This window comes from Mastacembelus armatus, chromosome 14 (genome assembly GCF_900324485.2).
Source record: "Mastacembelus armatus chromosome 14, fMasArm1.2, whole genome shotgun sequence".
Classification (NCBI taxonomy): domain Eukaryota; kingdom Metazoa; phylum Chordata; class Actinopteri; order Synbranchiformes; family Mastacembelidae; genus Mastacembelus; species Mastacembelus armatus.
Window position 1 is genome coordinate 20,622,143 of NC_046646.1, and position 26,762 is coordinate 20,648,904.

The following is a 26,762-nucleotide window of genomic DNA, read 5'->3' on the forward strand; positions in this document are numbered from 1 at the left end:
TGGATAGTATCTGTCCCCACCAAAGATACAACCTGGACGTCAAGATAGTTCACATCCATCTTTAACGCGCGTAGAAACGCCCGGAAACACCTTAAAGCAAGTTTGTCCTGCTCCCAATTCAAAATACACCATCATTAAGGACGTAAGTAGTCTTGATAACGAGTTAAATAAGACGCAGACTTTAAAATAGTAACTGCTGATTGAACAGTCCACCTAAACTTAGTTGTAGCTTGCCGGAGCGAAGCAGAAGCGGTGTAGCAGTGAGTCCTCTTGTCGCCTAGCTAGCTGGTCGCCTCCCTGCCCAGTTACCAGCTCTTCCCAGTCTGGTGTCCCTCTCCCCGTATCTGTCAGCTCGGCTCAGGCAGTAGTTTAGCAGGCTAGTACTGAGAGACGCCTCTGCTCCGTCTGCTCAGACACCAACACCATACATTCCGCACCATGGCTGCCACGGACGTTGACGTATTTTCGGTAAGCGAGAGCCACGACGTTACCTGTTTTTTCTTTTCTACCCCCTTTCACTCTTCTGGAAGTGGAAACATTGCAAGTGCAGCCCCCGGGGAGACTTATTAGTAAAAGTGTGGGTGTTAGCTGCATTTGTGTGGGTATGTAACGTTAGCTTACTAAGCCTCCCCCGCGTTTGGAGCCTGTAATGTGGACTCATGTGTCGATATAAGTGGTTTCTGTGATGGTTTCTTTGAGACAACCCTGTTATTGTTGACTAGTTTAATGTCTTGTAACGTTTATTTTCTTAATTATACCTCTCCTCTGTGGGTGTAGCAGATGACACCACTGTTGACAGTATTAGTGTCTGTAAACACAACAGATTTAATAGATGTTAATATAACATATCTGTTTCTTGGTATACAACAAATACAGTGGTTAGATTGCAGATAAAAATGCTCTAAAATAGTACAAATTTGCTATAAAATCAAAGTTGTACACCACATTGATACTTAGAGTCCCTATAAGATATGTTATTAATTGCAGTTTTGTTGTGTAAAAATGCACTTTGTGATGAAATAGTAAATAAAATCTAGCTATTGTATCATGAGCCTCAGTCCTCACAATATATTGTTTCATTTTAACTTCCTGTTGACACATGGAAGTGTCTGGTGATTTTATATTTAGACCTAGGAATATGTCATATTACATGTTTGCTTCTTTTCTGATTCCTCTGTAAAAAATATTTGCGTATAAGAGTTGTAGGTTGGGCAAACTACTGCATGAGCCAGGAATGCATTTTGCATTATTTTCATAGTGACAAGCCCTGCTGTTAGTCAGGTGAAACCCTAGGTATGGCACTGTGATGCAATACAGCCAAAAGGAATCAGCAACAACACAATAAAATAATCAGTCAAGTATGCACAGTCACCCAACAAAGCATGTATTTTATGGAAAACCAGTTTAATAGTGAAGAGGCAACTGTGCAGGAAGACATTTAAAGAGGGTGATTAACTTTTTGGCAGATGCTTGAGAAGATCCTTGTGGTTGTGACTTGGACAATAAGCAGCATAGAGTTGCAGGGATAAAGAGATTAAGGACACACTCCAGGCCACTCCCATCACTTTACTGGCACAACGCACGTCTACGACGAAAGGAATGGATCCAAAAAGAGGATGCAGAGGACATTGCAGAGCTGGCATTTCCTAAATTAAGAACTTGTCCAAAAGGGGGGTACAGGTTGCAGAAGTTATTGCCAGCTTCAAATTTGTAAACGTCTCGTTTGGCATACAAAATCAGGTGATTGATTAATGAGAAAGTGCTGAGAATGCAGTGTAGCAGACTATGGTTAAGAGCAGCACAGCTGGCTGAATATTTAACTTCCCGTCTAACTTTCTGAACTATGTGAGACCATATTGAACAAACTGACAAGCTCGTGTGGCAGTTTGTGTAAAGGGCACACTGTTAATTAAGTGCAGCTATTAATAGCGATGTGTGGTTGGTTGCATTGTTGTCTCATGTCAGTCCCAGCCAGTGTAGGCTGTAGCTTTGTGATAACTTTCTAGGCCACATGAGATCAATGTAGTGAACATCTCCTGTTGTTTTTTTTTTTTTTCTCTCATTGATTGCATTAGAGTGTCTAGAATAAAAAGGATGCTATTCATTTAAATGGTTATGTAGCAGAATAGCCTATAGCATACTTAACATGTGCAATGCTCACTGACCCTGAAGAGGATTGTCTTTCCTGTGAGGCCTGCGTGCATAACATTTAAGTTCATAAAGTGCTTAAAGGCAATAGATGTGGAATGAGGAATTATGGAGCAAGTTGCGTGCTCTGTAAAAGAGCAGCTTTACTTGTTTGTGCAGAGGGATGTTAACTTGTGAATACATTTTCTACATATGTGCTCTAGTTAAAGATATCGTTACTGTTACTTTATTGCTATTTGAGTGAATTTAAACAAATTCCTGAGCTTTATTTAAATGGCTGCCTCTGATATATTCTTCATCTGTATGTTATGGAGGTCAGAGTGTTAATCATGAGTACTGACTGTTGTGTGTCATCAGTGTTGTTAGCTGTACATAAAACACACAGCCAGAACATCCTCCGACAGACGAGCTTGTCAAGTCCAGTCAGATGTAAAATGACGGCCATGCTGTAGCCTCTGCCTGCCGTGATACGTAAAGGTTGATCCAAAACTGGTTCACACCCTGATTTGGAAACCAGAATTGTAATTGAAATGTTTGTTTTAATGCTGTAATACTATTAGTTTTTTTGTTTGATTGAAGAAAGTTCAAAATAAAAAAAGTGGGAGATGTTTTTAACTACTTTTATTCAGCCAATATTCAGTCTATATTGTGGCTTACCTGAGTCATCTATTTGAAAACTCATATCAAACCTAGCCATAGCTTATTAACTCTGGCGTAGCTCAACCCGGAATAACAGGGAGGACAAGAACACCAAACTGAAAGTAAAATAAAGGGACAGTCACTTATCTGCCGCATCCAAAAACAGCACAGAATAACAAATTCCATGTAAATCCCAGAGTTATATATGTCAGATATCAATGACTCTTGTTCAGTAGAAGTGTTGACTTATAGTAAGTCCCAGGATTTTTAACTCATAAGCTCATTTCTATGACTTAGGCTGCTTCAAGTGCACTTTGCTGGGATCCTCTTTTTTTTTAAGCGTGCAGTCTGTGGAAAAAATCAACTTTGCCTTCTCAGTGTTGTCTTTACCAGCAGCATTCAGTAACACGCATAACTAGTCTAGATCTTGGAAGAAGAAGGCTTTTTATCTAACTTGGCACATGTGAACACTTTTATATGCCTGTGCACAAGAACTCACCATATCTAGATAAGTTTTACCTCCAGTTCATAAAGAATGTGGCTTGTGGCTATTAAAATCACTCACTTCTAAAACGATTTTTTAGAATCTGAGTTTTTATTTGTCAGTTCAGTGATTGAAAAGAAACTGTATCAAGACCCTGTAAAGATACATATGCTGTACATCTGTCTTGTAAAATGGTTCCTGTCAACTCAGCCCTCTGTTTCAGTCTTTCTTTTTCTGTCTTTCCTCTTGGGCGTAGACGAGTAAAAAACCACAACTATCAACCATCAACAATTTTATCATGACATCACCACCAGCACGAGTAGCACCAGGTGAACGGCTAAGTTAAATTAAGATAAGTTAAATTAATCCCACAGCATGTCCACAAGCCCCCAGACAACTTGTGCTCACAAACCAAATAAAGCTTATTTCCTTGTGGCAAGTACACGTTAAAGGAGAGGTTCTCAGTTTTTCAAGTTTGTCTTAAAACAATATTCAGGTGCTTAGTTGAACACTGAAAGAGGTTTCACTTGCTGTAATCATTCCTCCTGGTCATAGAGGCCATAAAGAGATCCTTTTCTAAAGCTGTTTCTGCAGTGGTAGGGGGCGAAGTCCACAGTTTTTGTTCTGTGTAAAAATGCATTCAAATGTGTATCTAAAGCTAATATTAGGTTTCAGCATTCTGAGTTAATCAATGAAAGGATAGTAACAAAGGAGGTATTTTGTAGAAAGCTTCAACTTTGGAAGAGATTTTCCTGATTTTACTCATTTGTCTTATGTTGTTTTTAGATATGTATTCACACATAATACATAGGAAGTGGAAAATGCACAAGGAAAAAAAACATATGGAGCTGTAGAATTGGCCTCTATGTGAAAACATTTAAGGAAAACCACTCTGACAGGGTGCACCTCAATTGACTGTAAATATTTGAAGGCTTTTCAAAGGCCACCCCCAATGTGTTTCCAAGCACACAAACATCAGCTCCGGCAATGTGTATCTGAGACTCTCAGGTTGATGCTGTCAGGTGGAGGCTCGCTGAGGCAGAAATGAGCTGCAGACACAAGTTGGCTGGAGAAGAGGGGCTAGACAGACAGCAGGACAGGCCTGGAGTAGGACACAATAAGAGAATTTTAGGTCATATCATATCTAAAGGGGATGCACAAAAAAATCTGATTCATACTGCATGAAGTGAATTTGGGTTAAAAATTGCACTCTTCTTTGGAGACAACTCAAAACACAAATACAAGTGCCTGAGAATACCATTGTCTCCAATGTCTAAAACAAACAAATCTACTTAAAAAAACATTTAAAATGCCTTTCATGAAGCTCCAGAAATTGCCTGAGGGTCATCACTTTTAAAAGCTTGCTTTAGTATCAGAAGAATTCAGTAAGAGCTGCCTGTACATGAATGCAAATCTGACGTGGTAAGAGCTAATTCAGTGGCTTTTAATGGTATTTGTGCCAAATTATGAAAATGTACAGGCTAAAAAACAGGGTAATGTTTTAGCCCACAGCTTAATCCACTGAATACATGACAATATTGTAAAGCTTGAGTTATGGGGTTTGCAGGTGTCTCGATTTTTAACAGGGGGGCCCATTGTGTCAGACTTTGAAAACCATGTGGATTGGATTGATCAAAAATATTTTATTTTGCTCATAGGCATTACATTGAACATTTTTCTCTTTTCTAATATTTTATAAAGTAAACAATCATTAATGGGCATGTGAATCCATACTGAAGATATTGAGTTTAAGGACTGAAGGGTCACAGCTGACTGACTGGTCATTAAGAGGCATTAGTACAGTCTATACAGTAAACACAATATATGTGAGACACTGTGACCACACCGTGTCTTGAAATAGCTGCGTTGATTGACTCACATCATAGTGATTATGTATATCTGGACATGTGTTTGACTATATATTGTAGGCATGTGGCACTGGTCATCCATTTTAAAGTTAATTTTGTCTTTTCTTTTGCATGGGTGTTAATGATTACGTTAACAATGACAGTGTGACAGTGACTGTGCACCCACCGTGGAATTGAACTCAATCATTAATTTGGTTTATTTCCACATGTGTGTTTTCTCCTGTTACATGCCAGAACATGTCAAAAGGAAGAAAATAAATGCTATTTAGCCAGCTATAAACACACAACTTTGTGAAGCCCATACCATTTGTGCCTCGCTTCACTTGGAGTCACCTGGGCCCCCTCTGTGCAACCATTTCCTGTGGGCCTGGTGATATGGTGTCCTGGGAACTGTGTTGTTTCCTTACCCTGGGGCAGTTAACCAGCAGCTTTTCATTCCTGTCATACTTTGAGCTGCTGTTCTTCTCTTCACTGATGTGAATGAGCTTGGGTGGGTGGACGGAGAGATGCCGCAGCTTCCCTAATTGTTTTCCACTGTTGATTATACATCCTGTATTTGCTGATTGATGTTGTGCCCTTTTTTAAAAAAAAAAAAAAAAAAAAAAAGTATTGGGTGTTTTAGGACCAAACAGAGGCATGCTTAATTTTATCTCTGTTATGCATTGTCCTGTGGCTTTAAGCAGAGTTCTATAAAATATAAATGACAGAGAACAAGGTTTCCATCAAAGTGAAAACAAGAAAATGATTAAAAATGAAGATTGCACGTTTTAGCTGACAATCATAATTAGCTGTAATTCTCACATACTATATTTAAATGAATACAGAGGCTAATGTTCAGTCCAGGTCTAGTTGATATAGTTAATATTAATAAAACATCAAATATGGCGTTTTTGTGACTAATAAGTACGGTAAATACAGTTTAGTATCCACTCTGTGGCGGCTTGATTAGGTACACCTGTACAAACTTATGCAGTCCAATACAACAGCTGTGCCATGACATCTGTATATATAAAGCTTATACTGTTCAGTGTTTGGTGAGTTTGCTGGAAAAGTGTAAATTATACTGTTTATTATTGAGCTTTTAGTTAGAGGTGGTGTTGTACTGGAATACATTATGTTTAGATGTAATTTGTCTTTCCTGTTTACATACTTACATAAGGTGGTGTCGGTATAATGCAGGCAAATTACAACGGCGCCACTAGCTTCAATATCAGTGCAAAAACAGAATTTTATTTACACCTGTATGACAGTGTCAGCAAAAATTAGCCTGATAAGAGTCATTAATAAATGTAGAGTTTATGGCCAGACTGTTATATTGGATGTCATAGATGCTTGTATGAATGCAGACGTTCTTGTCATGGACTGTTTTGACATTGTTATTTAGCTATATTTACTTAGAGTGAACGCTTCTTTCACCACTACACACACACACACACACACACACACACACACATTCAGTCAGTTAGGTCACAGCTTGGTGAGTCTGTGTCCACGTATGCAGTTCTGTTCTGTCTGATCCTTAAAGATAAAATTGTTGGTCAGATCTGTTTTTTTTTTTTTTGGGTTAGACCTCAGTCTAACACATCGGCCTCGACTGTTGCACAAAGATTATGTGCTACTGACAACTTGGACTAGTTCATGGTAGGAGGTCAACCCACAATTGTCTCTTGAGTCAGGATCTTTGTTAGTTTTCTCAATCTGAGAGTTTCACCAATGTGGTTTGTTAAGTTGGGAGCAATTGCCACAGAAACCAGCTTTATGCTGCAAAGAACTCCTTAAGACTAATAAGGACCTGAGCTTGTCCCTGACATTGGCAATACCTCTTTAAAGGGGCAGAAATGTTTTAAATAGACAATGATGAGCTTCGAGAAGTGAGCTGAAGTGCAAATTCCCAGACTTGTGACATAACACAAAAAAATCCACATATTCACCAAAACTCTTGTCAAGGTGCCCTTGAGCTTGGAGCCTATTCACCAATGGTGTGCAAATTATGCAGCTGCCATATCTGAAAGTATGTAGATGCGAAACAGGGTGTTGATGGAAAAATGAGCATGCAGGCCTTTATTTATCCTCGCATGGTTAAATAAAGGCTAATATAAATTGTCAGCTTTTTATATTTTAAACACTGCTCAAGAATCTAAAAAGTCATTGCACCATTTTCCCTCCAGGGATGATACCAAAGACCACGCCTTCCCCCTCTAGCCAATCTATCCAAATATTTCCACAAGCTGAATACCATGGGGAAGCATCAGTGTTGTTTAGCAAGCTTTGAGTTTACAGTGAATAACAAAGATGGCCTTTGCCTCTTCCTCCTCCATGTAAACCTGCTACTGGGTACCCCAGATACCACATTGATTGGGCAGACTCTTTTGTTCAGAGTGACCTAGAATAAGTGCATTAAACAACAACAGGAACATGAGCTAGATAGAAAAAATTGGAAGTGCAGTCCTACCAAATAAATAGCTCAAACTGTATTCAAGAGCTAATTCTAACAACACGGAAACTTTTCAGTTGGAGCTTTTTTCGTTGTGTTAGCGTGAAGGTCTTCTTTTATACACTACATCTAACCTAATGCAGGATTACTGTGCTACAGGTCTTTTTGTTGGTTGTTTTCCGTTATATTTAAAGCATATTTACAGCGTGTATTGATTTTTTTTTTTATTATTTTTTTAATTTTTTCCCAACCACACGTGTTAATGTAACGTAATAAACTCACTGTGCTGCAGCTCAGCCCTGTATTGCCAAGCTCAACTCACGTCAGATTACTGCAGCCGTGCTGCCTGACACTTCAAGCTCTGTTTCTCATTTTTCCCCTCATGCTTAAACACACACAAATACACACAGTATTCATGCTAATTGTGCGCTATTCTGAGGTTTATAACTCCTCTGCTGTATATGCAGTGTCTGTCTCCACTTCTCAGTTTAGTATTGTTGGGCTGCGTTCAGCTGAGATGTGCTTTACTCTCAGGCTGCCTGCTCTCTGTGACATCAGCTCTCAGGTATGCAGTCCTTCGTGGCTGAGCCAGATGAGCTCGGGTGGCCCCATTCATCTCAAGGTGCTGTCTGTTCCCCTCCCTACAGCTCTTACACACACTGTCACTGTCTTTCCTCCAAATCAATTCAAAGGTGGAGGTGTTTACAACTTTGTTATATATTGGTAATTGTTGTGCTCTTGGTCCCAGGATGGTCTCCCCTAAATACAGATTGATTGCAGAGTGGTTATGAAAGTCAATAAGTTACAGTAGCAGTGTTGATTGGAGATTTTGTTTGGTTTTGTTTACCAGTTTGGTTGGTGCAGGATGTCACAGTGTTTAATTATATTGGACAATGCAATGATGAAGGGTGGTTTCATATCACGCATACGCAACTCTTGTCTGTTGTGACCCATCAGTGCTGAAGTGATAGAAGGGAGTAACTTTGATGTATTTATAAGATTATTTATTTATCCAAAGAACTGCCAAACAGTTCAAGAAACATGTAGTGTTTCATTGACATTGCACAACTTCACCAGTTATTTTTATTTCCAGCTGAAGAACCTGTTATTTTCCATACTCTGTATTAGATCACTGAATCAGCTCATTTCCATTTTTTTCTCTGTAGTGATGTCAGTCGGTCATGATTGCGAAAGGTTATTCGGGAGCTCAGCCTCACCACATGCCTTGATTTCCTAACTCATTATTTTACTTAGTATTTACATGAGCAGAATGAACAAAGGATCTTTGATTTTCATTTGCAATGGAATGTGAAGACTTCGGCCTCTATGCCACCCAGCTCCCCCTACATCTGACTAATGTTTTCCCCATGTGTGTTTTCTTCACATGCAACCAGCCTTTTCATGTTGTTTTTTTTTTTTTTGTTCTTATAGAATGAAGAGAAGCGTAACCTCAGTCTCGGCGGCCATGTTGGATTTGACAGCCTCCCTGACCAACTGGTCAGTAAATCGGTCACACAGGGATTTTGTTTTAATATTCTCTGTGTAGGTGAGTACCAAATGACAGTGTCCCTTCAATATGTATAAAGGACTTTCTTGAATTTTGTGTACAATGAGAAAATGCCATTCTGTAGCTACTGAATATCTCGCTACTTCTTACCATGTACAGGGGAGACTGGCATTGGTAAGTCGACGTTAATGAACACGCTCTTCAACACCATGTTTGAGAATGAAGAGGCGAGCCACTACCAGAATGGCGTGTACCTGCGCCCAAGAACATATGACCTGCAAGAAAGCAACGTCCACCTCAAACTGACGATTGTTGACACCGTTGGTTTTGGTGATCAGATCAACAAAGAAGATAGGTGAGGATTATGACATGATTTAACTATGTACCCATGATTTCACATCTACAACTGGTAACCTGTTTACAAGTTATTCATTAAAATAAAGCACAGGAACAATTTTGAAATATAAAAAGAATCTATGGAAAGATTCAAATTGATCCAAATTAGCCCACTTTTAAGCCATAGCTAACTTATGGCTTACTGTCTCATTTGGTTTGAATCAAGCTGTCCCTTCTGTGTATAAAACAAACCACAGTAAATCTCACCAATGGAGCCATTTACTGTTTTTGGACTGTTGTAGTATATTCTGATAAATCCATTATCATTAGGCAAATTCCATACTCAGAGCATGTGCATGAAAAACATGCTTCAGTGTGTTTTCCATTTGACTCAGAGTTGGAGTGACCTTTTTTCCTGACAGCACCATACTCTCCTGCCCTTTGATAGAAGCTTTTTCTGTAGGCTAAGGACATGACACTGCAGTAGCCTAAACTGCCTCATGGTGATGGTTTTGGGGTTGAAGGACATTAAACAACTTGCATAAACAAAAACACATGATCAGTTATAATAAAGGACATTATTTTGGATATATTTCTTGACGTTTCAACTTGGTAATTGCTGCAGTGAGAAGGAGGCGCAGAGTCAGAATCAGCACTTTCTTTCACCCCTAAATGAGTTTTGTCTTGTTTTGAGTCTTGATTGCTATGAAAGTATGTTACAGTGCAGTTAGACAAACCTGCTGCAAAAAATCTGTTGCAGCATTTAAATAAATAATCTGTTATTTTCTTTGATTATTATTATTATTATCATGTTAGAGTTGGTATCTCTCATTGCAGGTAACACAGTGTTGTGGTTACACACACATTTATGCAGTATGTATGTATACACATACATACTGCAAATCTGCTGTTTTACTGCTTTGCATTTAAATAAATAATCTGTTATTTTCTTTGATTATTATCATGTTAGAGTTGGTATCTCTCATTGCAGGTAACACAGTGTTGTGGTTACACACACATTTATATGTGTGTATATATATGTATATATATATATATATATATATATATATATATATATACATATACTGCAAATCTGCTGTTTTACTGCTTTACATACTACTTATTCTTAATTTTCAATTACTTACTGGTGACACTGTAGGCTCCACAGACCATGTGTAAGTGAGAGAGGACAGGATGTTTTTCAGCCTGTGTGATTTGTTTCAATCACATTCCCATAAGCTGAACACAAATTTCATGCAGCACTCTGCTGTACAGCTCTAAGCTGAGATCTTGGCATAGAATCAGATCACATCGTTACTGAAAACATAGCTGTCTCAGTTCAGTTCCCCAGTGACAAATCCATATTTCCTTTTATATTCATTACCAATGCATGAATAAGAAGACAAATATTTTGCTTTAACCCACAAAAATAAATCCTCACTCATTCTTTTTTGCTGTCTCCTCAGTTACAAGCCCATCGTTGACTACATTGACACTCAGTTTGAAAACTATCTCCAGGAAGAGCTGAAGATCAAACGCTCACTGTTTAACTACCATGACACCAGGATCCACATCTGCCTTTATTTCATCGCCCCAACAGGACACTCTCTCAAGTCTCTGGATCTCGTCACTATGAAAAAACTTGACAGCAAGGTACATACAATGAACACGCCAACAGACATCTGTATAGCCTATGTAGTCTTTCTCTTTGGCAAAAAGCACACTCACTCTAACCATGTCTTTTCCCGTTATCTGTGAATAGTATCAGTGTCGCTGAAATCTGACCGTCCTTTCACTGTGACTGGTGTGTGTTTGACTCAGAAATGAAGGTTCCTGATCTTATTGCAGGGGTGTGGACTCTCGTCCCAAACAAATAAAGCTAAAAGAACAATGTCACAGTGAATGTGCAAGCTTCCATCCCGTCGTATATTTCATTCTTTGGTGTGAACTTCTTTGGCTGTTTCTGTGGAAAATGATTGAGGCTGAAATTTTACGAGCCTGGATTTTTGGGAAAACCCAGGATGAGCACATAAACACTATGTGGTGATAAGCAAAAAAAAAAAAAAAGACTTCTTGCATTTCTAAAATCAATTAGGTGATGTTGAAATATCTACATAATGCCAGTCTCACTAATTGAAACTGAGCTCTTGTTTGACATATTTGCAGGTTACATGTTTATAGGTCAACACACCCAACTGTATTCCAGTCAATAGTCACAGTCAGAACCACATTGATTTGTGGCTTTTTCATTGCTCTTGTGTGAGTATTACTCCACAGATTATTGGCCCGTGGTTTTGTGTTTTGTGATACATCCGATGAGCACGGACACAATTACTGGCTTGGCCTCAGTCAGACACCTGGGGGGAAAGTCATAACAGCACTTGGTGTGTTAAAGAAGGGGAAGGGGAGAGAGTGACTGGAATGTGAGGTCTAAGCTCGAGCCTTTTTGTATTTGTCAAAATGTAGTGTTTTCTCTTAATTTTTGATTTCTACTGCATCTTACTCTGCCCTGCTTTGTAATGCTTTCTACACATTTACTGCAAGTTATTGTAAGATATGGATTTTCTTTCCTCCTGCTAAGACAGAAGAAAATTAAACATGGTGACATTTTCATAAAATGCTGTTGAAAAGTGCTCAGTGCAGTGATAAACAGCTGAAACCACAGAGAGCGGTTTTTGCTCTTAAATCATGGTTTCTAAGTGTGGAAAGTGTGGAATTTTAGGAAGGGAAAAGAGCCTCAAAACATTTCAAAGCACATGTTCATAAAGCCCAGAGGACAATGAAAGACAGAGAAAGAGGCTGTTAAAATGCAAAAGTGAATATCTTTGTTGTTAGCTCCGTATGTGCTTGTGTAATTTCAAGGCAATAAAGGGAAGAAAAACTGTCACATATGATTTTGTTGACATTTGGGAGGGTATAAAATATTTTATTGATTTGGAAACACTCATGATTCAGTCGGTTGAGCTTTTACTTTGACTGTTTAACCTGAGAAAGTTACATACAGAGGTCAAGACAGGATGTACCTGTTCTTGTGTGTATGCATTTGTACGATTTTATGTGGTTTTACATCCAATCTATTACACTATAAGGTTCACTAATTAAGTTTTATTACATAAAATTTATTTACAGCTCTCTCAAGGGTTTTGTTTACTGCCTCCACAGTATTTCTGTGTGTAAATGCTGGATAACTACTGATAACACTGCTGTAGGAGCTTTAGTCCTGTGTGTGTTGATGCAATAATAAATCCAGGACAAAGCAGATGGTCACCTTGTGAATAAAACCTGCTGGATTACTTCTGCCAACTATCAACTCACGGCTGTGCATCTCTGCCAAATGTCTCCTGATACTATTCAGAGCAATAACTGGCCACCTCAGCAAACTGTAGCTCATAAGGGACACTTAATAGTTTAATGAGGGTTTCAGAAAAAATATTTAATCATTATAGTTTATTGTTGTCTCCTAACCAGGTCCTGCAGGTCCTGGTGAGATTTAAACTCACTAAATAGCCTATTCATTTTAATCCAATTTTTTTCCGCTTGAAATTGTAAAAACTTTTAAACTCTTATATGTTGTTTCATCATTTTTAATACGTTATACCTTTTGATTTAGTCACATTTAATCTTAAAAAACTAAAAAACCTGAGGTCTATTTGTGGTATTAACGTTGTGGCCATGGTCCAAAACAGTGACAGGAGTACTTCTACCATTTTTCCTTTGAGAAAACCAAAATATTACTCTCACCTGAGAATAAATTTACAGAAATTTCAGAGAGAGGACTGCGATCCAAATTCAGGACTTGTCTTGCTGTGAGGTGACTGTGCAGACCACTGAACCAGTGTGCTCCCTTTACTGGCCAACAGAGAGATCAAAACCTGGCACCTGGCGATTGCCAACTGTTTCTGGATACCATCCAAACCACCAACACATACAGTGCCTTTATACTGTCTGTATCCCCTGCCTTAAAGCAAACCATGGTACCTGAGTTAGAGTGCCTTCTTCCTTTATGTCACCCAGTGCAAAGGTTTTAAAATGAGTATGTATGTTTTTTGCTGTCATTCAGCAACTTACCTGCTATGTTTTCCCCTAGTACAAATGAAAGCAAAGCACTCCAGACTGTTTTGTTTCACAACTTCCAGTGTGACCATCAGAGACATTTTAGTTATTCCAGATGCTACAGGTGGACCACAGAAATTATGGGGTTTGCCCAGCCAAGCTATAAATTGTGTAGGGTTTGAATAAGTGGTTATTTTGAATGGATTTCTGAAGCTGAAACTAGTAGTTGGTTGGTGTTTTTAGTGGATTTATTCGACTGAAAGCATTAAAATATATAAAATATATGGTGATGCATTGCTGACAATCACCTAAACAACCAATTGCTTAAGCACTAAAGTAAACGATTGCCATGAGACATTACACTTCTTCATGGAAAAAAAAAAAATTATGGTCTGTAATGACATTTTTGCTCTCTGTGTAGAGATTTTCACACCAAGGGAATCATTTTTGTGTGTGAATATAAACTTTTATCTGGACATCTGGACACTAAAGATAAATGAACAGAGCAGAGTCTGCCAGATAAGCCTTGTCATAGGAAAAACCAGGGAAGCAGACCAGAAACCAGTTTCCCTCAGACTGTAGATTTTGCTGTCAAGTCTAGACAATGGTGTTTTTCTTGTAAATGGGGTACGAATTGCCCCTCCTTACAGAGAGGTGGTTGAAGGCCCATCAGAGTGAGTGTGGTTTGTGGCGGAAAAGAGATAAGTGCCTGAAGGAGTTTTTTTGTTTTTGTCTTGAATAGGTGGAAATCATTACTAGTTAATATTAGGATGTAGAGGATTTGGTTCATATGTCATTTGGTAAACAAGGATTGATATTTCCTACAGGCATGACTTCTAATTTACTCTCAGACTTGGATGATATTGTATGTTTAGATGATTCTTTTTGGCTTTTTATCCCAGAGCACAGGTTGAAGGGGAGGTACAGTTAAGGTGAAACAGACATGTCAGTACATGTACATGTCAGTCTTCAAACAACAGCTGGAGGTAGATTACTATAGTATGGCATGCTTATCTGGCCACTTATGCATGATCAAGTATTGGAGCTGATTTAATACTCCTGGTTCCAGATTGTAGTAGTGTATGAGTCATATCTCAGTCAAATCTGAGCACATAGACATCATACATGTACTTTAGATATGACTTACACTACACAAGGACATCATTATCTTAGATGTCTGTCACAAATTAATGTTCACATAGCTGTATATTGTGGGAACTGTGTTTCCAAAGAGCATAATTATCCCTGAAGTAAGATAAAGAATGATAAGAGTTACAAAATCCATTAATAATAATTTTTTCTCATTGAACTTAACATTTTTCTGACATTAGTAAAGCTAAGAACGTGTCAGCAATGTTCTTATCTCCCTTGTACACTGACGTGATTCTCTGTTCACATCCACATATTTGCTCTGTGGAGGGTTAAAACAAAGTGCCAGAAATATCAGGCTACTGTATGTGATTTTTTTGTTTCTTCTGATTATTGTACATGTGAACTGCTTTGATGTGGTAACAGCCTCCTGTCTGGTGTTCCTGCTTTTTCAGAACAAACACTAACAACTATTTGCAAATACTCTATGGCCAGCTGGGAAAACCCGGCTGTGGGAAGTGTACAAATATCAGTGTCCCCTCCCTCCTCACTGACCATGTCAAGATACTTAACTCCCATCTGCTTCAGTGGTCACACAAAGCTACTGTCAGCACTGAATAGCGATTAGAGAAGTTGGTTTGTTTAAAAGAAAAAAGGTTAAAAACATGATACTGACTACCCTGCTGCAAATTAATGACCCAGTAAAGTATGATGAGCCTGTAATTTGATTCCTAACAAGCTCTGGCTCTTGCTCTGAGGCATACTATAGAATTGATGAGTGAATCTGTGTGAACTCTTCTTGTTCTCCCAGTCAGTGATCTGGTTGATGCAGCCATACAGAGGAATGCAGACAAACTGTGTGTTTATTTCTGCACATCTGCTCCTGATTGGAGATGGAGCCTAGTTTGTTTTTATAATCACTGTTTGTTTTATGTATCTGTTGGGGATCTGACTGAGCTTATTCATTGTACAGTTTTGCTGAATATGGTCTTGAATGTTTCCTCAGACGTATTTAGCATGCTTAGTTTGGTTTATGTTTTTAATTAGGTTTTCAGTATATTTAATTTAGCATTTTTAAAGTGTTTATGACCCACTAACAACGTCAAGATAATTGCTGCAATCTGTTGTTCACTGAAAACACTGACTTAATGCTCGATGCAACTTCTCTCATAATATTGAGCTTAACAGTTATGTTACCTCATAAGAGGTAATCATCAGGCACTCCAGGCTAAACTATTACATGAAATTTCTACGTATAAACTTTAATGCAAATCAGCTTTTAATATAGTTTGTAAGTGTTTATTACAAAAAACAAAAATGTATAATGCATGTAACCCTTGGGTTTAATAACTTTATTTATAAATACATTCTGTTTTTCCTAATCTTTTATTCAGGTCAACATCATTCCCATCATTGCCAAAGCAGACACAATCTCCAAGAGTGAGCTCCATAAATTCAAAATAAAGATTATGAGTGAGCTGGTGAGCAATGGTGTCCAGATTTATCAGTTTCCCACAGATGATGAAGCTGTCAGCGAGATCAACGCCTCCATGAATGTAAGTCATGTTGTAACAGCAAACACTCATTTTCCATACACTGAGTATTTACATCTTTTCTCCAACTGACTATTGTTATCCATTTATACATTTTACACTCTCAAAATAAACTGGTTATTTGGAGATACTTATGACTTTTGCTCAGGCAGCAAGCATAAATATATTTTCTAGACACAATATTTAGGCTTTTTTCATCACATTTATAATGGCAGTAATGTGTAATCGCTCTATGCTAAATCACATACCCACACACGTAGAAATGCTCAAAGCATTAATTCAGTACAGCATCCTCGTCTATTCATAGTCTGTTACATCAGTGCCCACACTCACCAGCTTGTTCCTCTGAGCTGAAACCAGCCAGCTGGTTTCAACACGCCGCCTAATTTTTGAGGTTGCGTATCAGGCATGTTTTCCCCATGATGCCATACTGCAGTTCCTAACAAGGCATAGAAGCTCTGAGAGCAATAAGAAAGCATGTGTGTGTTTAATCACGTCAATAAAATGGGACTGTCAACCAAAACTGAGCCACATCTAAACTTAAAACAGAGCTCTGTTGCAGCTCGTATGTCAACATGGTTACAATTCATTCTGGTGTGGTCTGGTTGTTGAAGATAAGAGAGACAACAGCAGCAGTGAAACAAGTTTTATTTGAAATTAAATACTCCATTTTCATTATATCTTTTTGTTTGATTATTGCTATAAAGCAGCATGTTTGTGTCTAGTGTAAATTAACTTGTGAAATGGTTGCTGCACTGTAAAAAAAGAAAAAAAAGGAACTTGGATGGAGCAACTAAAAAAAAAATTGATAAGACATTGAAGAAAGCGGAAAAGAGAAATTAGCCCATGGTTATGTCTCCAGTTACGCCTATGACTTCTTGACCTTGTAGCCCCTCTTTTCCTTGCAGGCCCATCTGCCATTTGCAGTGGTCGGGAGCGTGGAAGAGGTCAAAGTGGGAAACAAAACAGTGAGGGCCAGACAGTACCCCTGGGGAGTTGTGCAAGGTGAGAACTGTCCACAAGCAAGTTAATGAGGGTGTGTGTGTTTGGGGGGGGGGTTTGTTTCTCAAGCAAACGCAGCAGTGGGACGTGAAGGTGTCAAATAATAATACTCCTTTTTCCAGACAACTAGAGAGACAATATTTTAAGAAACAAGACAAAAAGGTGAGCCAAAACATGACATTGCTGCTTGTGTAAATCTAGGAGCGGCGGTATATTGTTGCTATTATTTAACATTTGCTCTAGGGAAGAGTTGCACCAATACACAGAAAATATTTGGAATTAATTTTAGGAAACAAATTAATTTTGAAGAATATTTTTTCACAAGATATTCCATTTTAGATCACACAAAGAGGAATGGTTAAAAATGGACAAAATCTATGAAGTTAAATATTACTCAATCATTTCCGGAGTCACCACTAACTGGAGACTTCTGCTGATCTATGTCCAATTTCAGTCACAACTTCTTGCATTTGATGAAGCAACAGGAAGACACTGACCATCTGCGTGAGAACATGTTTGACAGCTAAACAATGTTTGCGAAATGCAAAACAATATTGTTCATATGATAGTCAATAAAAAAAGAGTTTTGTCAGGCAAATCAAGCAATTTGAAGTTGCTACCTTGGACTAAAGAACCTTTTTATGGCTGCTTTTTGACATTTCAGAGCCTAGGCTCAGTTAAAATTAGCAGATTAATCAAAAATGAAATGACTGGCTGGTGCTCTAAGATAAACCTTTGACAACAACCCACCCTTGTAAAGATTTATCAGTTGGATCTATTTTATACCCCATGCTGGTTGTGCTACACATACAGTATGAAGAAATGGGAAATATAATGTAACTCAACTGCTGATCAGACAAACTGTCTATCAGCATCTAGAGTGGTGAGAACATCCCGCAGTTTCAGTTTATTTATACCCTCCTCTTAATGTGGCGTGCCCTCCACAGCTGTGAGTTTGACTTTATTCAGAGTGACGCTGCAAAATCCAAGGCAAGTAGATAGACTGTTTTGGGAAATTGCCAGTGTTTGCACCTGTAGGTGCTTGTAATTTAAATGGTGTTTTAGGTCTTTCTTTGCATGCATGTATCTCATTGACATTTGTATTTCTGCATACATGTGTTCCCCATGCAGACATCATCTATTGTGTCAGGGATCTTAGGATAGTTTCCCACAGCTCACTGCTCAGTGCTTGTCAATGAGGGTAAACACTTTCATTTGGTAATGTCAGGCAGAGTCGTGCTGTGAGAATATAGCTGCTCATGAGGGAGCTTTGCCTCTCTTCCCTCCCTCCCACAATATCTCTCTTCCGTCCCTTCCTTGTGTCCACACACTGTCTTCCTTTCCTCTTCCATTACCCGTTGACCACTCTCATTCCCCAACCCTCAGCAGACACTGTGGTTATTTATAAAGCCTGCTCTGTGTCTCCTGTGGGATGGATCCTTCTCTGCTCCAGTCAGTCACTACGAAGTCACCCCTAAGTCACTAAGAAGCTCTAGACCAGTTATTTCTATGGGGTTTGTCTCTGTCACAACTGATGTACAATATTCTTTACTTTATCATTCTTTAGTAGCAGTTAACAAGTGGTAGACTTCAGGTCTCATAAAAACAACCAATATTTGATCTGAAATGAGCAAAAAAAGAAAAATCAAGACAAGATTGGAGCCAGCTACCACAATAATACCGAACAACATCATTAGAAGTATGTTATACAACAAAATGTACATTTGTAAATAGTTTCTTTAATGGAAAGAATTGTGTACTTCAGTAAACCTTGGAGAGAAAAAAAAACATGTATTTTGGGGTTTAAACATATAATTATTAACTGTGTGTGAGGGGGGGGGTGTTAATATTATGTTTTTGTTATTGTCTACATTGAATTATCTCATCAAGTGTGGCCATCTCTGTTTTAAAAGACAAAATCTGGACTGATAGGATGGAATACAAGAAAACTGTTTCCCTTCTAGTCAGATAGTCTTACAAACGGATGGCTTGCCATTCATACAACACACTTTGTCATCATATGTGAGGAGAGGGCTGGAAGAGGACAAAAATGTGAGTGTTTTTCAACACTCAGCTGCCTGAAAGGAGGGTCTGTGTCAGTGGAAATAGTTTGTAGATGCCAAATGTCATGTACATGGGTTATGGTAACCTCTCAAAGAGCCATGGGAAATTTCCATGGAGTTGAAGGAAGACAGGGGAAGAATTGTCTGGTGACAAAAAGAGTAATTGAGAAGGACTCTGTGTGTGCATGTGTGCGTGCATGTGTGCGTATGTATTTATCTTCTCTCAGGATCTTGATGCTCTGTTATTTCTGAGCTTTAGACATCTGTGACATAAAAGACCCCTAAATACTTCTTTTACAAGCTACAGTGTGTTTGTTCAACATTGTACACATACTAAAGTTGCTTTTGTGTTAGCACTGGGTGGCATAGTTACAAAAAATATAAGACTTTTGTTAAATGATAATATGAACGGATACTATATACAATACTGAATTTTCACCAAGCTCAAGGTACGTTACTGGCCGATTTGCTTGTAAAGTCATGAAATCCTTCATTTCATCTTGGTGTCCATAAAATCATCTCAGTCCTCTCAGTTACTTCTGGATATAACAATGTGTCCTCAGTAGCTTTATGCATGACTGAGAATCAGGGTAAGACTACTAATAAACAACAGCCCTGATCCATTAACTCATTTCAAATTTTCCAAACCACCTAGAGATTAACCACAACCGATTTCTAACACACTATGCACAGGCAGTTCTTTGCAAATATTCAATAAAGACAGGATAAATTAAAGAGAGTCATGCTCCAAAGGTCTATATGCATGAACACCCACTGATCATAGAAGTAATACAGACCTTGGAAATGATCACTTCAGTGCAGGTGCATACATTAAGTAATTTATTTATTTTCTTATTAATTTAATTACTTAACTTTATTTTTTTACAATTTAGATTATGCAGATTTTCTGCAACTAATGACTTGATAAAAATTTGAAGTGGATGATCAGTTTGAGATAAATGAGTGAACATGGTTCTTACATGTAATTTCTTTTTGCTCATTTGTCTACTTTCATTACATTTGATAACTGCAGATTTATTTACAATCGTGGCTCTGTTGTCCTCTATTTGCATGCTACTATTTTCATGTTGTGTTTGTGTATCTGCAGAGCGTTGTGCTCAAATATCTTCAGGGCTCAGTGCTGCAGTCTGTCAGAGGATTGGCTCTTGTTCAGACCTCAGTGGGGGGGTGCAGTACAGACAGACTATGAGATGCCAAATGAACAGGCAATTTCAGTAGCCTGGATGGAGCCCAGAGAACAGCTCATTTCTGTTTTAACTTGTATTCTCCCCCTAATGATGTGTGGCCTTCCAGCAAATTTGAATACAAATAAGAGTGAGTGGTTCATACAGCTGCATCACCACTACTGGTTCAATTCTTTTTAGGTTTAGTTTGAGCCTAAAAGCATTAAAGCAGGAGAGGATGAGTAAATGGTCATTCACTTGCTTAATTGTCCTGGTCTTTTAAAGGAAAGTCTGATTTCTCAGTTCTTATTTTATGCTACGTTGTGCTTTGTTCTCATGCACTGCAGCTGCTTTCCCAGCAGTGCTAATTGGGCAGTTTCACTGTCATTATCATGTTGTTACTTCCGCAGAGCTCATGGCTTGTGGTGGTATTTACACAAAATATACACTCCATAATCCATCGGTGCTATCCCAGGGTTCATGGCATATGTTCCAGCCCCTGAAAGGCCACGTGCCTTTGCTTTGCACGTGCACTTAACCAACCATGCATCAGATTTGAGACAACAGAAAAAGTCTTTTTAGCATGCATTGTGAGATTTGCTAACAGGTTGAACACATTTACTTATTTTTTGTTTGTTTTAATGAACACACTTTATTTTTTTGCAATAAGAACTGATGTGTCAAATTATGCACTGGGCTATAACTGCTATAGGTCCTGCTTCAGGGTTTTTGGCCCTAATTTATAATGTTGCAGTGATTAAGCTTATCAGGTCAAGGCATTTACAGTTGGTACAGTAAACAGGCAAACAAAACAGTGTTCCCCCAGGACACCAGGATGTCTCCAGGTTGAACAGTTATTAGAAACTGCATAGAGAGTGTGGACAGAAAGTAGCAGCATATTATAAACAGTATGAAAATAGCAGCATATACGTTAAATGGAATCTAAAGTGCAGAACTGTAGTGTAGGCATCTGTGCATGTCTGTTTGTACATAAGCTCATCCTTATTAAAAAAAAAAAAAAAAATTTTTCCAAGTTCCTACAGACTTCCTACAGAAGACTCTGAAGGCATCCTGGTCTGTAAAAAGGAGGAAAAAAAACATTAAGAAGGAAAAACTTTATTTTCAAAGGAAGAAGTTATTTTTATTGATGAGAGAGGAGTCTGGCTCAGTCAAGAATATTACTGGAATCAGGCTCCTAAAAAGCAGCTTGTTGGATGGCGTTAAGCCTTAAATTTAAATGGCAGTTTTTGTATCTAATTGCTTTCTGTCCTCCCTCCGCTGTGGGTCTGTCAGGCAGGAAACACTTCCTGCTCTTTCCCTACTGTGAGAGTCACTCACACATGAAGCTACAGTAAAGTGAAGTTGTTAGCGTTGATTCAGTTAAAAGTGCATAAGATCTCAAATGTGTCTTCTCCTATTTTTTTGGCAAACTGTGATAGAATATGTTTAATCTGATGGATGTCTAAAGTGATTCATCTAGTGTACTGAGTGTGCTGAGTGCTGCACATTCCTGTAGCAACGTGGTGTGACTTCCTGCTTTTAGACAGACAAGGAAAGGAAGGGAGGGTAACAAGGTGACGAATGGAGTGTTAAAACAAGTTAGAAGCACTGACGAGGACAACCAGGCACGAAATTAACCATGAGGAGCAAAGACTAACAACTAGAAGCAAGACATGAAAGTGCATAGTGCTGATGGGCTGGCCCATTAATATAATCCAAAACCAGTTCTTTAACAACAAAGCAGAATTTATCAGTTAATGGTATGTCAGGTATAACTCAAATCATCACCTTATTTGCAACTGTTATCCTAACTATGTGTTTTGTGCTTCAGTTGAGAATGAGAGCCACTGCGACTTTGTAAAACTCAGAGAGATGCTGATCAGGGTCAACATGGAGGATCTGAGGGAACAGACCCACGCCCGTCATTATGAGCTGTACCGACGCTGCAAGCTGGAAGAAATGGGCTTCAAAGATACAGACCCTGACAGCCAGCCATTCAGGTAGAGCACAGAGGGCGGACACAAGGTGTACACATGCACTGTGTGCATGGAAAGAGAAAACAGACCAAAATCCATAAAGACATACTGAAAATGTCAACCGCAAGGAGAGTCTGTATCTTTTCCACACAAAAGTTTATCCATTCAGGTCTGTTTTCACTCTTTTAAGATCCTCTCTTTTCTTCTTTGCAGTCTTCAAGAGACGTACGAGGCCAAGAGAAAAGAGTTTTTGGGGGACCTGCAGCGTAAAGAGGAAGAAATGCGACAGATGTTTGTCAACAAAGTAAAAGAGACGGAAGCAGAACTGAAAGAAAAGGAGAGGGAGGTCAGTCTTAACTGAAATTATGGCTAGAGTCACAGTAAATTAGATTCTCAAGAACCATGAGTATGTTTGTATATCACTGCAACTTCAAAGGAACTTTTTTTTTTTTTTTTAACTGGTAATTTGTCACATTAAAAGATTCATTTGCAGAAGGTCAGAATTGTGACTGTACCTGTTTGCACTTGTTCATTAGACAGTAAACAAGTGCTAGCTAGTAGCAAGTAAAGCAAATGTTGTTGTCATTGATGCTTTACAAAGACGTGTATCTGTTTCATACTGTTTCATTCCCTTTGGAGCCAAGTAGTTCTCTATGCGTTCATCACCATGAAAGGCCTGCTCTCCCATCACACGCAGTCATTTGATAGTTCATTTAAAAGGATGCTCTGTTTAGCTTCTGACTTCTGAGCATCTTGTTCTCATATGTCTCTCTTCTGTCTGCCTGCTATCAACCCAATCCTTTCTGTCACCTCCTTCTCAGCTGCATGATAAGTTTGAGCAGCTGAAGCGCATGCACCAGGAGGAGAAGAGGAAGGTGGAGGAGAAGCGGAGAGACCTGGAGGAGGAGATGAACGCCTTCAACAGGAAGAAGGTGGCAATCGAATCACAGTCCTTATCTCAGCCCCTCAAGAAAGACAAAGACAAGAAAAAGTAAGCCAGTCCCCCATCACTAATTTTTCTCATTCTTCTTTCTATAGCAGGAAGCTGCTTTTCTAACCCTGCTCTATCCATTAACCAGCTCTGTAGCCCTTCTATTTTGTGCCTTAAACCCTGAAATAATTTCCCTTTTGTATACAGGCTTCTCTTGCTTTTCTCCTCCCTTCTCTTTTTGCTCTTTAGTCTCTGTTACAAGTCTGGCATTCTGCTAAGACCTGTGGCAAAGTGTCACATTAATGAGCCTTAAATTGAATGTGCTGTGGTGTTGTCGACCTGTCTCAACACACAATCTTTTCAGCTATTATAAAAGCCTGGCATATGTTAAGGAAACTTCCTCCCTTTTTTGTCCTGCCCAAGCTTAACATTTCCTGTCCTTTCACTCTTTCCCTTTGCCTCGCTCTAATTATTCAGGATCTTCAGAGAGGAAGCGATGAACTCACTCACTGAGGCAATCGAATGCTTGGCTTATAAATAGGGGATTTATAAGAATACAGCTCACATAGGGCAAAGTTCATTTGTAATAGAGGTATGTTGATAGTGCATACTGTGTATTTACAATGACACAGGTATAACTGCAACACAGGCATTTCATCTTTTAGCTCATTAACTATATGTCATGTACATTTCACCTAACTGCAGACTGTTTTCCAAGGCAGAAGTTTCTGTTCATTGCATTCAAGGACTGTTCAACTTCTGGTTATTTGGCCTCATACATCTGTGTAATTTTGATCTGGGGCTGTTTTTCCTGTTTTGGGCTAGACTTGCTCATTCCAGTTAAGGAAAATTGTAATGCTGTAACAAACAATGCTATTTTGGACAATACATGGACTTCCAACGTGTTGCAATAGTGTCCTGCCCCTTCCTGTTCCCATGTGGTTTTTCAAGTTTGGTGTTTAAAACCTTTAGGCCTGCACAGAGCCTAGACCTCAGCTTCATCCAACACCTTTGGGATGAACTGAAATACTGAGTGTGAGCCAGGCCTCAGTCTGACCTCAGTAATGCTCTTGTGGCTGAATGGAAGTAAATCCATTCAGCCAGGTTCCACAGTCTTTTGGAAAACCTTCACTCCAGAAGACTGGAGGAAGCAGATTAATGCCTATATCTTGGGAATGAAATCACCAATAACATATGGTTGTAATGTGGTGTCCAATTTTTATTTTTGCCATTTAGTGTAGCTCATGAATGCTGTACATTTCTGAAGCCATCACTTAAGTCCTGAACTCACCACAAGGGAAGAATTGTCACAAAAGCCCCTAGTCAAACATTGCATAGAAAAAAAAAAAGTAATCTAGTTAATTCTCATGCTTTGTTGACTATGATTGAAACTAATGGCTGCTGAGATGAGGTAAAAATGTAAGCTAAGCTTTGGACATTAGTCTGCAGTGATGTCTGCACATGACTTATCTTACTGTTGACTACCCAGTCACACATAGACCTGACTGTGAGAAAATGGCGCCATCTTATGGCTGCTCACACACAGTTCGCCTTCAGCCATACTGTTGGAAACTGATCTTCCATTTTGTGGGATTATGAGGGAGATTCTTCACAACCTTAGTTTTTTGTTTTGTGGTTTTTTGCCATTTCATAAGTCTGATCTTGTTATTATACTCAAGAAAACATGCTCATAGTGTTTCAGATAAAATGCACCATTTCAAAGGATTCATTCAGGGAATGCATTAAAAGGAAAATGCAGAGCTCCCCCCATTGGCAGGTTCATTACTTTATATTAAAATGTAGTTGTCATCGACATTGTTCACTAACATGTACTGGTATTTCTTTCAACTGTAGTGCCTCTTTGCCACAATCCTGCTTTCTTAGTTGTCAGTAGAATTACAAATTGTGTTATTATTTAACTATTTCCTATTTGTTTATCCATCCAATTTATTTTCTTTATTGTTTATCATTGTTTTTCAGTTAATTTATGGGCGCTGTACACCCTCCCACACACGACCATGGATTTGTCCTCCATCACCATAGCAATGACAACACTTGTTTATTTTTGTTTGTTTGTTTTTAACATTCCATCTTGACATTGTGCACATGGACCAAAGACACTGAGGATGATGATGATCATCATGATGAAGCCACAGGGGAGAAAAGAGTGAAAGATGGTGAGCGATAATGAGGAAACATGTTCACTTATCAACAGTGGCCATCTCATTTGTTCGGGATCTCTCATTCTTTGTTTGTTTTGGACACTTTTGATATATATATATATGCATTTTTGTTTTCTATGTTGTGATTTAAACATTCTCTGTATTTTTTTCTGTTTTACCATCAACTATTCACACAGAAAGAGAGGTTAAATGCTTCAAACATTTTTGGTACTAAAAAGTAATGCACCGGAATAAAATATTTTGAACTGGTCAACATGTATTTAAAAAACAAAAATAGGATGTTCTTGGTTTTATAGGACTGACGTTAAAATTGAAGATATCAATGAAATTAAGCCTTTACTAAAGTTTTCTAAATACTTGAGCTGTTTGAAATGTTATTCAGGTGTAACTAGTGTGGCTGTTAACCTATTTGTACTCATGAGAATTTAGTTTCACTGCATTTCATAGTAGTAGTACAATAAACCCCTGTATCAAATGAGCCCTAATAGTACATTTAAATAGCATTATGTCAAGTAATTAAACTGAGTACCTGTATGCTGTATATATTACTGCATATGCATAGGTACTGACAACCTAAAACTTAGTCTTAAATCTTTATAAGACATATGCAATATTCTGGTGCTGTTACATATTAACTCATAAGTATATGTGAATATTTTCTAGAGCTTATCCAGCTAAATATGCAAAATGTACTAGTTTTTGAATATTCCTGTGACTAGCTAATATGGTGTACATTGTCGAAAAGTGATGTGACTTTATTATAAACCATGAGAGATCACGTTGATATGAGTGAAGTGACAGTGGGGAGACACAGAAACATCAAGCCAGTATAGACACACACACACACACACACACACATTGAGGTTTCAGGAAAACATACAAGCCTCAATTTGCTGCAAAAGAGTTTACACTCAGACATGAAGAATAGAGCAGCTGTATTTACTGTCTGTCAATGGAAATAAACGCAAACCCCCTCCTGATTCTGATGCGTCTCTGCCATAATTTATTTGATATTCAGCTAAGAGGAAGATGAAAGTAAAACACAGGCAGGTGAAGACACAAAACTTCTGCAGCTGTTAGCCTGAGAAGCAGCACTTCCTGTGTTAAGCTTAAAGTGGGGGTGATGTTTCAGATACTCCGCCCTGCTTTCATCATTGTGCTATGTGTGTTTGCAAAAGGTGAAGTGGACAAATGGTGTGAGTCTGTGACATCTATTGAAGTGTATGTGTTATAGGGACACAGTGCTGGTTGACAGCACTCTCGTGTGAAATAGAGGCGTAACAGAGTATTGAGTTTGTTTGTTTGTTTATAC

The 26,762-nt window shown here is 38.5% G+C and overlaps 1 protein-coding gene across 1 annotated transcript; it reads left to right on the forward strand.

The window, feature by feature from the left end:
• The first annotated feature begins 438 nt into the window (after window positions 1–438).
• On the forward strand, window positions 439–26,430 carry septin8a (septin 8a). The gene is made up of 10 exons (XM_026327727.1): window positions 439–468; window positions 9,005–9,119; window positions 9,240–9,435; window positions 10,883–11,069; window positions 15,953–16,114; window positions 17,020–17,116; window positions 22,192–22,360; window positions 22,550–22,682; window positions 23,158–23,327; window positions 25,248–26,430. Exons 1-10 carry the CDS (start codon window positions 439–441, stop codon window positions 25,249–25,251), a joined length of 1,263 nt encoding a protein of 420 aa, XP_026183512.1. The 3' UTR covers window positions 25,252–26,430.
• The last annotated feature ends 332 nt before the right edge of the window (window positions 26,431–26,762 follow it).

Excerpts from the sequence above, each read along its gene's own strand:
- septin8a (XM_026327727.1), top strand. The coding sequence starts at position 439 with ATGGCTGCCACGGACGTTGACGTATTTTCG. Across the intron at positions 9,120-9,239 it reads TTTTAATATTCTCTGTGTAG|GGGAGACTGGCATTGGTAAG; the intron begins GTGAGTACCAAA and ends TACCATGTACAG. Across the intron at positions 22,683-23,157 it reads TGAAAGAAAAGGAGAGGGAG|CTGCATGATAAGTTTGAGCA; the intron begins GTCAGTCTTAAC and ends CCTCCTTCTCAG.